General features: G+C 51.4%; 1 protein-coding gene across 4 annotated transcripts in view; it reads left to right on the forward strand.

Annotated features, from left to right (window-relative positions):
- Positions 1–13,071, forward strand: part of eml5 (EMAP like 5) — a 42,142-nt gene that overhangs the window by 21,489 nt on the left and 7,582 nt on the right. For 2 of the 4 annotated variants that reach the window (XR_003976807.1, XM_030356917.1), the window contains exons 12-32: positions 1,282–1,388; positions 1,622–1,740; positions 2,161–2,347; positions 2,626–2,731; positions 3,762–3,855; positions 4,367–4,467; positions 4,855–5,048; positions 5,436–5,547; positions 5,758–5,885; positions 7,399–7,540; positions 7,758–7,910; positions 8,985–9,116; positions 9,322–9,410; positions 9,951–10,127; positions 10,361–10,562; positions 10,816–10,942; positions 11,243–11,257; positions 11,582–11,590; positions 11,722–11,800; positions 12,330–12,459; positions 12,738–12,836. Coding sequence is in view for 3 of the 4 variants with exons in the window: in XM_030356917.1 (XP_030212777.1) it covers positions 1,282–1,388; positions 1,622–1,740; positions 2,161–2,347; positions 2,626–2,731; positions 3,762–3,855; positions 4,367–4,467; positions 4,855–5,048; positions 5,436–5,547; positions 5,758–5,885; positions 7,399–7,540; positions 7,758–7,910; positions 8,985–9,116; positions 9,322–9,410; positions 9,951–10,127; positions 10,361–10,562; positions 10,816–10,942; positions 11,243–11,257; positions 11,582–11,590; positions 11,722–11,800; positions 12,330–12,459; positions 12,738–12,836 (2,502 nt within the window). In the remaining variant the exon portion in view is untranslated. The remainder of the gene's footprint in view (positions 1–1,281; positions 1,389–1,621; positions 1,741–2,160; positions 2,348–2,625; positions 2,732–3,761; positions 3,856–4,366; positions 4,468–4,854; positions 5,049–5,435; positions 5,548–5,757; positions 5,886–7,398; positions 7,541–7,757; positions 7,911–8,984; positions 9,117–9,321; positions 9,411–9,950; positions 10,128–10,360; positions 10,563–10,815; positions 10,943–11,242; positions 11,258–11,581; positions 11,591–11,721; positions 11,801–12,329; positions 12,460–12,737; positions 12,837–13,071) is intronic. The other 2 variants (XM_030356918.1, XM_030356919.1) reach the window with 2 other exon arrangements.

Consider the following 13,071-nt stretch of genomic DNA (forward strand, 5'->3'; position numbering starts at 1 on the left):
GTGTCTGTAAATTCATACCCCCGAGACGTTGTAATCCTTGCGGGTCGCCGGGAGGCACGACTTCTGCAATTCAGCACTGCCCACTGCACACAGTCTGACGTCACACTATTACGGAAGTAAACAACACACACACACACACACACACACACACACACACACACACACACACACACACACACACACACACTCTCTCTCTCTCTCTCTCTCTCTCTCTCTCTCTCTCTCTCTCTCTCTCTCTCTCTCTCTCTCTCTCTCTCTCTCTCTCTCTCTCTCTCTCTCTCTCTCTCTCTCTCTCTCTCTCTCTCTCTCTCTCTCTCTCTCTCTCTCTCTCTCTCTCTCTCTCTCTCTCTCTCTCTCTCTCTCTCTCTCTCTCTCTCTCTCTCTCTCTCTCTCTCTCTCTCACACACACTGAAGCACACACACACACACACATCTCTGTGTAATTGACGACGGTGTCCGGGGCACTGTGAGGTATCTTCTTAAAAGTATTCGAAGCGAACGGGCAATCCCATGAATGAAGACAAATCCAATCCGAGTGTCTGTGAGCGATGGCTCTTTATTCCTCCTGCCTGGCTCTCCCCCAAAAGCCGAGGAGGCTGGCCCAGGCCTGGGCGGGAGCCCAGCTCCCAGCACCTCCGTTTAATTCTCCTAATGGGACGTGGGAGCAGCCGGGGCTGCTCCCCACTCCCTCCGTGGCTGTCTGTCTTGTCCTGCCAGGGCTCGCTCCTCGCCGTGTCAGCGTTTCTCTTTTTATTTTTTCAGCGTTTCAATTTTCTAATTGTCTTAAGTGATGTGACCCCAAGTCACCGCGCACACGCACTCACGTACACACGCACACACGCACGCACGCGCACACACATGCAAGCGCGCACACAGACTCATGCCGCCTGCACGGCACACACGCATGCACGCACTCACAAACACACAAACACAAACATGCTTGTATGTGCGTCTCACACACTCACTCACTCACTCACTTACTAACTCAATCAACCACACACAAACAAGCACACATGCACACACACACAGACACACACACACACGCACAAACACACAGACTCATGTTCATACAGAGATACATGCAACTCTTGCGATAGAATTGATGCAAGAGTTCTATAACACCAATTCTTTATTCAACTGAAGCAAACGTTTGGCCCAACTGGTACATGGTCGGTGGGATTGAAGGTTCTGAAATTCTGTCCTCCTCCTCCTCATCTTCCTCCTCCTCCTCCTCCTCCTCCTCCTCCTCCTCCTCCTCCCCTCTCTTCTTCTGCTCTGCAGAGACCCTGGCCGACTCGTACAGTGAGGAGTCCGACTCCGACCAATCAGACGTACCGGAGATGGACTCGGAGATCGAACAAGAGACACAGCTAACGTACCGCAGACAGGTCAGCCATTATCTCGGTTTGAGTCCATCGGACTCTGACAGCCACTCTCTGTCCGGACAATAGACAGCTGGGAAGGATCAGAAACAAAATGGTGTGTGTTTTTGCGCGTGTGTGTGTGTGTGTGTGTGTGTGTGTGTGTGTGTGTGTGTGTGTGTGTGTGTGTGTGTGTGTGTGTGTGTGTGTGTGTGTGTGTGTGTGTGTGTGTCTGTGTCTGTGTCTGTGTGGGTTCTCAGGTTTACAAAGAAGACCTACCTCAGCTCAAAGAGCAGTGCAAGGAGAAGCACAGAGCGATGGCCATGAAGAAGAGGGAGAAAGCCCCGGGCAACGGAGTCAAACTCCACTTCATCCATGGGTACGACCCCTCCGCCAACTCAGAGCAAACACAAATATATGACAGTTAACGCACGTAAAACACGGTCATTCAGTCGAAAATAACACGCTATGAATCAAATTAATGAAATGATCGACCACCCACTGTTTCTCACTGCCACATCATCTCATGGCCACATCTATTCTAAACGACCCTACTCTATTCTGTTATGTTCTATTATGTTTTATTGTGTTTTTATTTTGTTTTATTGTGTAATATTCCACTCTACCCTGCTCCATTCTATTTATTTATTTTATTCTATTGTATTCTATTCTACTCTACTATACTGTTCTACCCCACTCTAATCTGATTATTTTATAACCTCTGATGGACCATGTGTCTAGGAATGCCCCGTACACTGTTATACTCTTGACTGTATGCGTGTGTGGGATGGATGCTCAGCTACAGGGGCTACGACTGCCGCAGCAACCTGTTCTACACCCAGACGGGGGAGATCGTGTACCACGTGGCCGCCGTTGGGGTGGTGTACAACCGGCAGCAGAACACGCAGCGCTTCTACATGGGCCACGACGACGACATCCTCTGCCTGGCTATCCACCCCCTCAAGGACTACGTAGCCACGGGACAGGTACGTAGCCTAGCCTAGCCTAGCTTAGCCTAGTTTAGCGTAGGGACAGGTTGATAGCGTCACCTTGTTTAACCAGACAGCAAGTCAGAGTGGACAGAACTTAACGAGCCTTTTGCATTCTGAACGTCTCCTTCCTGCTACCTGGGAGTTGGGTCGATCTCACACACTGGAACTTTACCTCTGTCTCATCCTGACCCAGGTTGAGTTGGGTTGAAATATTAAGTTTCGGGTGGACGTTCAATTCTCCTGTGTTTGCTTCTGTGTTTGGTTTTGTGCAGGTTGGCCGGGATTCATCTGTTCATATCTGGGACACGGAGCAGCTGAAACCCATGTCCGTGCTGAGAGGGTTTCACCAGCTTGGGGTGTGTGCCCTGGACTTCTCAGGTACGACCACCCATCCACACCTCCACACCTCCTCCCCTGACACCCCTCCACCCTCAATACCTCCACCCCTCCATCCCTCCATCCATCCAGCCCACCGCACCTCCACCTCTCCACACTTCTACCCCTCCATCCCATCCACACCTCCACCTCTCTACCCCTCCACACCCCTCTCCGCCCTGAGAACGCTCCCACGCCCTATCTCCATTAGGTTTTCTCCCTGCAATTTAATCTGGCGCATGTATCGACTGAAGCCCCTTTCAGCGCCCTTCTTCGCTGGGGAAATCAATGGGTAAACAAAAACATGTCTGTCCTCGGGGATACGTGAGCGAGTTCACAAGCCAGAGCCTGAGTCCAGACGCTGCAGCGGTGGATCAATACGGGGCTGTCTGGCCCGGGCTCGAGAGCAGAGACATGGAAACGTGTTTCCAGCGCTGGCGTCTGTCAACCCCCTCTGAAGTGCGAAGGGCTTGCCGCACCGGGCTGTGATCTATTGTGTCCATTAGTCTCAGGGCACAATGGTAATTCTCTTGATAAGACATGAGAACTTAATACAACAAAAGGATCAATGCTTTGTGATCTATGTTTGGGAGAACCAATAGTGCCTTTTCTAATTGGCCCCAATTCAAAGGAGGGGCCATGATCTTTTAGCCAATACCAGGAAATTGCCTGACACAGATCTCACTCCCCTAGGAAGCTTGGCGATTCTCAATACTAAACTCACCCCAACTAGAAAGACAGCACAGTTAAGTCGGTTTAGTCAGTATTTCATTGTATTGCGTGTCTTTGTGTGATTTCTTTGGATCGGCGGCATTATAGTCTTTGGTATTCATCTCAGCTGAAGGGTTCTCGGTTCAAATCCCATTGCCTGCACCCTGAATGTAAGCATGCTTGAGAAAGACGGCCTGCTCACCTGCTCCTCAACGATATGTATCTAAACCTCGAGTCAGACGGCCTGGCTGGAACAAAGCGCCTCCTAACTGAATGAAACAGTAACACGGTTCTACTCTGATGTTCTCCTCTCTCCGTCCAGCCGACGGCAAGCGGCTGGCCTCGGTGGGCCTGGACGAAAACCACACCATCGTCCTGTGGGACTGGAGGAAGGGCGAGAAGCTCTCCGCCATACGGTCAGTACTAGCGGTGACCTTCACCTGGTCGTAGCTCGCTAGCCGAGCACCCCCCCCCCCCCCAACCCACCAGCAGCTGTCTGGGCACCGGGATGAGGGGGGGGGGAACCACGGGTGTACTGGCCGGGTGTCCTTGTGTCTTTAGAACACAGTTTAACGATGACCTCCGCTTTAATTATGGATCCTGTCCAGGCTAAACAGAGCTGAAATGCATGATGATAATCGTTGATATAACAAGAAAGAGGCGGCGACAATATGAGTTGTCTGATAGATGATTCGCTTCAGCCAGAGAAGGGGTTGAAGTGTTAAACTTATGATTCCTCCTGGCTTTATATTTGTGAATGAATTCACGTGTGTCTCACGAACATTTTCTGATGCTTTTGATTTTCCCATGATTTAGACAAATACATAATAACCCATATCTCCATACTTAATTACCTAGACACCTGACATAGAGTTGCATTCAAATTTCTTACCGTTCCATTTTTCTATGTTTTTGCTGTTTTTCCAGGGGAAGCAAGGACAAGATATTTGTGGTCAAAATAAACCCATACATGCCGGATAAGCTGATCACCGCTGGGGTGAAACATATCAAGTTCTGGCACAAAGCTGGTACGTTTCTGTTGTGCTTCTATCATTATTACCCTAAACCTAACCTCTATTGCATATCGCTAGCCTCACAGCATAATTGCCTAAGTCATATTTTGGCGAAAAATGTTGATGTCTAACCTAACTTTACTCTCCTAACGCTGCTGATTTACTGTACCTCCTTGGCTGGATCCTAAACCAATCAGAGTGCTTTTTACAATCCATGATCCCGATCCGCCTAAATCATCTGATTGACTCAGGCCAATTGACTATATACAAGATGAACCTTAAAATATGACTCAGGCAATGATGCTATGAGGCTAACAAACGATACAGACTTAACACGGTGGACCACAAGGGGCGATATCAAGAGGAAACCAACGGCGGGGCCCGTGTGTCCCCTCCCACTAGGCGGGGGTCTGATCGGGCGTAAGGGCAGCATGGGGAAGACGGAGAGCATGATGTGCGCGGTGTACGGCTGGACGGAGGAGATGGTGTTCTCGGGCACGAGCAGCGGGGACATCTGCATCTGGAGGGACCTGTTCCTCATGAAGACGGTGAAGGCCCACGACGGGCCCGTGTTCAGCATGCACGCCCTGGAGAAGGTGAGGGGGGCGGGGGCGCACGACGGCGCCGCCACAAAGTCGGGCGATTTACATTAAGGCCATTGGCAGACGCTTTTCCTCCTAAGCGACTTACAATAAGAACATTTGCCAAAGAAAGAGAAACGATATATCGCTGTCGGCGCAGCAAGGTTCAAAGGGCCAAGTGCGGGTCACTCACAGTTGCTAGGTTAACCCATTCCCCGTACACAACCAAGATAGATAGGATGGGACGCTGCACCATGCTGGGTACTATGGGTGAGGCGCCAGGGGAGCGATTCATTTGTAGGGAGAGACTTGGGAGAGTCTGAATACTGGTAAAAGAAATAATGATGAAAATGAGGGTCATCGACCGTTTAAACATGCCTCTGTTATTGTGTGGCATGGCAGGGATTTGTGACCGGAGGCAAGGACGGCATCGTGGCTTTGTGGGACGACACCTTTGAGAGATGCCTGAAGACGTACGCCATCAAGAGATCAGTGCTGGCTCCCGGCTCTAAAGGTGACAGCGCTCCCAGTTTTCCCTCTGTAGTCCTCAAGGGTGCTAGCCCCACAACGTCCCGTCTGGAAGCCCCTCCTCCTCTCGGATCTTATTCCGTCTTTTTGCCTCGATGCCAGCGACGTTTTCGTTGTTATTTATCTTCGGTTTTCATTCCTTTCGTCGTGTGTTTTTCTGATGCAATGTTCTGTCGATCCACCCTGGGCTCTGCAGGGCTGCTCCTGGAAGACAACCCGTCCATACGTGCCATATCGCTGGGCCACGGGCACATCCTCGTGGGCACCAAGAACGGAGAAATCCTAGAGGTGGACAAGAGCGGTCCCATCACTCTGCTGGTCCAGGTGACCCTCCACCACACACCCCACTGCACGCTCTCACCCTCCACCACACCCCCCACTGCACGCTCTCACCCTCCACCACACACCCCACTGCACGCTCTCACCCTCCACCACACCCCCCACCGCACGCTCTCACCCTCCACCACACACCCCACTGCACGTTCTCACCCTCCACCACACACCCCACTGCACGCTCTCACCCTCCACCACACACCCCACTGCACGCTCTCACCCTCCACCACACACCCCACTGCACGTTCTCACCCTCCACCACACACCCCACCGCACGTTCTCACCCTCCACCACACACCCCACCGCACGCTCTCACCCTCCACCACACACTGCTGCATGTCTCGCGCTCAACCCATTCTGGTGCTCGAGCCATCCAGCGCGTAAGCAGGGGAAACCCACAACCACGGCACACTCTAGTAGCTCCAGATCAGCCGTCCACTGCATAAGCAGGGGAACGCACAACTCAAGCTCCACCCAAAGAAACCCAGGGCACCGAGTTTCAGCAGTTTATTGCTGGCTCACTGGTGGCAGTGAAGGCATAAGTGGAAGTGGAGGCCAATGGGAATCTGATAAAAGGGGAAAAGCTCTGCTGCTTCCTACACGCGTCGCCCTGCTGAGTCACAGTGGAGCCGGCTACAAGGAGTGATGAATTGCTGCGGTTAAGTGTGGATAGTTAATTTAGTTAAGTGGTGCTCCGAAGCCCCCCTGTTCTCCGACAGCCTGGGGGGTACTCTATTGATTGCAGTCATGCATTATTTATATTATACTAATAGGCTTTACATTAAGTAACAGGGGCCATTGTGATGATATTTTAAAGTGTTTTATTATTCATATGCTAGTCATTGTTTTGGGATTCTTCAGACGAATCTGCAAGCTCATGTTCTGTTTGCTCTGGCATATGGGTCTGGACCCCCTCCCGTTCACACAGATGTCTAGCAGACCTATCCCGGGGCAGCCAATCACAACCGTTTATCCAATACGGGGTGCGTTTGATACGATGTTGTACAGAGGAGTCTATGGAAGCACCGTTGAGGCATCTTCATTAACAACCAAGACAGCTGCCGCTGATGTGTAACACGCATGTTGTTGGCGATCTGGAAGATTTGGGCCATTAGCTCGATCTCCACTGTTTAACCCAAATAGGGGATGGATAGGGACCTAGCAGGCACTAATTTACATGACAATCTTTAAGGTTGCCACTTTAAATCCAATGCATAACTAAAATAGAGTATTATATTACAAAATAATCCTAGCTATTCTTCAACAAACATGTCTTTGATATATTAATGAAAATTGTTTAATTCAGATGATTTTCCGTGTTGACTCTGATGCTTTTAGGACCCTTTGTTTAGCATTAGTCACCTCCCTAGTCTTCATGCTTTGGCTTTCTGTGTGCGTGTGTGTGTGTGCGTGTGTGTATGTGTGTGTGTGTGAGCGTGTGTGTGTGTGTGTGTGTGTGTGTGTGTGTGTGCGTGAGCGTGTGCGTGTGCGTGTGTGTTCGCAGGGTCACATGGAGGGTGAAGTGTGGGGCCTGGCCACTCACCCCCACCTCCCCCTCTGTGCCACCGTCAGTGATGACAAAACACTGCGCATATGGGACCTCTCTCCCAGCCACTGCATGCTGGCCGTACGCAAGCTCAGGAAAGGTGAGGAGCACCTTCATCGGCAGTGGTAGCAGTAGGCTAGGCTACTGTTTTTATTCATGTGTTTTTTAAATGGAACAGATTCATTGAATAACATTTTGAACTTCATAGCACCTTCCTTAAGCAGTAGTAGTAGAAGTAGCAGTAGCAGTCTGTATACTTTTCTGTATAATTTCATTGAATAACATTCAAGTTTCCATCTGAATCGGCTGCTCGGCAGGGGGCCGCTGCTGCTGCTTCTCGCCCGACGGCAAGGCCCTGGCGGTGGGGCTGAACGACGGCAGCTTCCTCATCGTCAACGCAGACACCCTGGAGGACCTGGTGTCCTTCCACCACCGCAAGGACCTCATCTCTGATATCAGATTCTCCCCAGGTCTGCTGCTCCTCATCCACACCCCCCGCCCCTCCCTCTTCTCTCAAGTACCCCTCCTCCGCTTCCTTACCCCTCCCCCTCCTCCTCCTCCTCCTCCTCCTCCTCCCACTCCCTCACCCCTCCTCCTCCTCCCCTTCCTCACCCCTCCTCCTCCTCCCACTCCCTCACCCCTCCTCCTCCTCCTCCTCCTCCTCCCTCACTCCTCCTCTTCCTCCTCCCTCACTCCTCCTCCCCCACTGCCTCAACCCTCCTCCTCCTCCTCCTCCTCCTCCTCCCTCACTCCTCCTCTTCCTCCTCCTCTTCCTCCTCCTCCCTCACTCCTCCTCCTCCCTCACCCCTCCTCCTCCCTCACCCCTCCTCCCCTCTCTCCCAACTGTTCTAAATTCTGCCTGAGGAGAAGGAATGACCTCCAAAATTGTAATGGTCCTCCTCAAGTCTGCCAAGATTAGCTTTTCTTTGCCTCTTTGTTTCTTGGTTAATGGCTCAGACAGGTATCCATGCTGTCCTCTCCCTGTGAGATAGGCTGTGGTGCTGGAGGCTTGACCTAAATGAATGTAATAAGAGATTGGGGGAAACATGGAGGAGGATGGGGGGGGTTGAACAGAAATGAGTGTAAAGAACTAGAATCTCTTGCCCTGACCTTAATCTTCAATGCAAGGTGATTTCTCATCACCTGACCCATACGCTTAGTCAACGTCATCCATAATCTACAGGAACACATGCAGAACACTGATATTTTAAAAGGAATTGGCTACAAATCATAACTACCGGTACTATGTTTAACCGCTATTTAGAGATATAGTTGATATTTTAGTCCATTGATCAAACTATTGACCAGATGCTTTCTTGACGATGTTAAATCAACATTAATTTCAGCTGATTTAGTCGATACGATTGGTGAGAGAAAGTTAAATCTAATTATTGTTGGTATATGCAGAAAAATCTCAAAAAGTGTAATTAATGTAATGGCTGGTAAATTCTGCTTTGCTGAGGTCTCCTCGTAGTATGTTCCAGGAGCACCCCCCCGGTCCCTGTAGATAACGCCTCACTCAACACACTGTGTATCTCTTCCAGGTTCGGGGAAGTACCTGGCGGTTGCGTCGGTGGACAGCTTCGTGGACATCTACAACGTCATGAGCAGCAAGCGGGTCGGCGTGTGCAAGGGATCGCTCAACTACATCACCCACCTGGACTGGGACAAGAGAGGTACGCACGCCTTAATGCTCCTTAAGCCTGCTCTACGCTAGAAAACGATGCACAGTCAATACCTAGAGGACCAATCCCAGCATGGATCCTAGCAGACGTTACCAGTGGGGGGGAGGTTATAGTTCTGGGTTATTACCCTTGTTGAAATCGCTCTTTGATGAGTACAATGACTCACCACTGAACGCCGTCGTCCTTTCAATCCCAGGGAAACTGCTCCAAGTCAACACCGGTGCGAAAGAGCAATTGTTCTTCGAAGCTCCCCGTGGAAAGAGGCAGACCATCCTGGCTTCAGAGGTGAGTACCGGCTCCGGCGCGAGGGCCAGGCCTGGGGGGTGATGGTGGTGGCCCGCGGCCTAGATCTGTTTCCTGGGTGGAGGGAGGAGGGAGGAGGGGAGATGACAAGGTGAAGGGCAGTGAAGCGGCTCCCTGGCTTGGCTCTAATGAGGCCCGTGGGACCGGGACGGGTGTCTGAGATGGTTGTCTTTATCGACTGCGACACCAGGACACCCTGGGGGGGGGAGGCGGAGGGGGGGGGAGCGTTTGGGTTGGTGTGGGGGCATGTATCATAGGAGCCACCAAATTTGTGCCCTCAGTATGCCCTTAAGCCCCCCCCCCCCCCCCCCCCCCCCCACACACACACACACACACACACACACACACACACACACACACACACACACACACACACACACACACACACACACACACACACACACACACACACACACACTTCCTATCTCATCCTTGGTACCTATACCCATACTACCACCATCACCTCGACCTCCAACCACCCACCCATCCTCACTCCTGTCCCGTGTCTCCTCCCATCTCCAGGTGGATAAGATAGACTGGAACTCGTGGACGTGTGTCCTGGGCCCGTCGGTGGAGGGCATCTGGCCTGTGATCAGCGAGGTCACCGAGGTCACCTCCGCCAGCCTCAGCAGCGACAAGAAGGTGCTGGCGACCGGAGACGACCTGGGATACGTCAAGCTCTTCAGATACCCCGTCAAGGTGAGAAGATACACCTGCGTTTTAGTCTCCTGTCGGTGGAACACAAAGCAAAACGCTACAGACGTTCCCTGTTCGACCAATCAGCGGTGACGTGATGCGTCAGTGCCATTTTGCCTTTCGTTTTGTGAGTGAATTTGTGAATTCCCAATGTCTGTGAACACACCGCGGCGTGATAAGGTCAGGGCTTCCGAGGATCCGTGCCGACGTCGCCGTGTCTCCTCTCCGTCCCCTAGGGGAAGTACGCAAAGTTCAAGCGCTACGTGGCCCACAGCACGCACGTCACCAACGTGCGCTGGACGCACGACGACGCCCTGCTGGTGACGGCGGGCGGGGCGGACACCTGCCTCATGATCTGGGCCCACGAGGCCGAGGGGCACCGCGAGATCCGCCAGTGTGACAGCGAGGAGTCGGACATCGAGAGCGAGGACGACGGAGGTGAGCGGCGCCTCCGAGACGTTGGCTTAGCTCAGGAGGTACAGCGGGTTGCCTTGTAACCGGAAGGTTGCTAGTTCAATCCTCCTTGATGAGTTCAGAGATGTCCCTGAGCAAGACACCTCACCCTAACTGGCCGTCACCTTGCGTGGTGGACTCCACTATTGCTGTGTGAATGTGTGTATGAACCGTTGTATGTCGCTTTGGATAAAAGCGTCTGCTTAATGCCCTAAATGCCGTCTCCCTGGGCTCTCAGGCTATGACAGCGACGTGACGCGGGAGAACGAGATCACTTACACCATCAAGGCCTTATCCACCAACGTGCGCCCCATGACGGGGGTCAAGCCCCACATGCAGCTCAAGGAGCCCTCTGCGGACGAAAGGTACGGGGCCCGCTGAGGCCCCAAGAGGCCCTCCCCCCCCCCTCTGATCATAACATCCATCATCCATCCATCTGTCGATGGACACATGCAGACAGGAAACGCCGAGCCGTCAGCTCAGCGCGGCTCGTGGTAGCATGTCTTCTTCAGTCCTTTGATTTCATACACTATGCATGAGATTTCACACCCACTCCCCCTTGTGGCCGACCCTTTTTAATAACGTAGACTCTTCGACTTTTCTTCTCTCCTGAATGGCTGTCTTATCTGTCACTGTTCCGCACCCTTCTTTAATTCCACTTGAAGCCAGGGGGTAGTCAGGTAAGCTCATGCATTTCAAGTCATTATAATAATACATATATACTTTCGGGGATATATCTCTTTTTAAAATGACGTATGTAGATCGGATGACAACTTCTTACTTTCGATTTAGCTATTGCTGTGTATTATTATTAGACAATATTACACCCGAATATTTATCTGCACACTGCATCCCTAGACTATTGGTAGCTGTAGAGGCTCTTTCAGACTGTGTATGGCATTGAACGGTACATTTATTGTAATCGGTTTCTGGGCAGCAGTGAAGTGGTTAACAAAGTACCTTTTTCTCAAACTTTTTATTTTCTGTGTCTTGCTGCCATAAAGGGGGTCAAGGTAAGGGACATGCACTCTAAAAGTGAATTATTGTAGTTGCTGGTTTGTGAAGGCCTTCTCCATATAATCAGAGACAAATGTCTAGTGCAAGGTGTTGACTAAAGCTGAATGGTTCAACGCGTCTCTTTCAGACCTCCAGTCAGCCGGGCTCTGCCGCAACCAGAGAAGCTCATGACCAACAACGTGGGGAAGAAAAAGAGGCCCGTCGAGGTGAGACGTAGGATTTGTCCCGGTCCGGCCCACAAACCCCGTCGGCTCCATCTTGGTTCTAGCTTCTGGGTGCGAGCTGCATTCAGTTCCACCACTGCGAGCGTTTAGATCCAAGATGGCAAGGAGGTGAATTAAGGTCCATGAATTCCTTGTTTTCCCCGTGTACACGTGTACACACGTTTTCTGGATGGAAACCAATTAATATGAGCCATTTTGATTCATGGGTGTGATCTTGATTTTCTTTATGTATATATATTTGGATGAAAAAAAAATCTATATACATATGATAGGATTTTATATGAATAGATGAACAAAGACAAACAAGCAAAATAAAGAGGACTGTTAGAGTGAGTTAAGTGCCGGTGCTGTACTGCTAGTTATCCTTCCACTGCCAAGGCCACCGTGCAAATCACCTCCAGACAGCCTCCTCAGAGAGCACCAGGCTCTACAGATGGTCCTCCCTTCATATCAGTCGTGTTGTCATGGCGTTGACCTCCCTGACTGTGGTCTTTTTCCGGCGTTCCCGCAGGACCTGGTGCTGGATCTGGTGTTTGGTTACCGTGGCAACGACTGCCGCAATAACGTGCACTACCTGAACGAAGGCGCCGATATCATCTATCACACAGCCTCCGTCGGCATCGTCCTCAACCTGACAACCTGTGAGTGGGACGTGGATATAAATAACACCCTAGCCACCAAATCATGAGTCACCACAGAGCATTGACACTCAAACAATATCATGCGTTAACCTGTGTGTCTGTGTGTGTGGGTGTGTGTGTGTCTGTGTGTCTGTGTGTGCGTGTGTGCGCGCGTGTGTCTGCTTGTACGCGTGTGTGCATGCGTGAATGGGTTGTGCACCCATTTCGATATGTGCATATGTGTGCGTGTGCATGTGTGTGCACCTGTGTGTGTGGCCGTGTGTGTTTCTTCCTCCAAGCCTGCCAAAGTTTCTACGTGGAACATAGCGACGACATCCTGTGCCTAACCATCAATCAGCATCCCAAATTCCCAAACGTGGTGGCGACCGGCCAAGTAGGTACGTACGCGGGCTGGGAGGGGCCGGCGCACCTGTCCCTAGCCCCCCTCCTCCCTCTCTACACTCTACACTGTGGGGAAGGGGAGGTGGCAGACCACTGCAAAACATTGCCCACCCAGCCTCACGTCTTGTAGCAGTCAGACCCACCTGAGGGCTGAATAGTTTGGTTTTTGCATGTCTTAATGATGAGTTTAATGATGTACGAATTTTGTGTGAAGATTTTTTATCGCGCTCC

Source organism: Gadus morhua, chromosome 5 (assembly GCF_902167405.1).
Source record: "Gadus morhua chromosome 5, gadMor3.0, whole genome shotgun sequence".
Lineage (NCBI taxonomy): Eukaryota > Metazoa > Chordata > Actinopteri > Gadiformes > Gadidae > Gadus > Gadus morhua.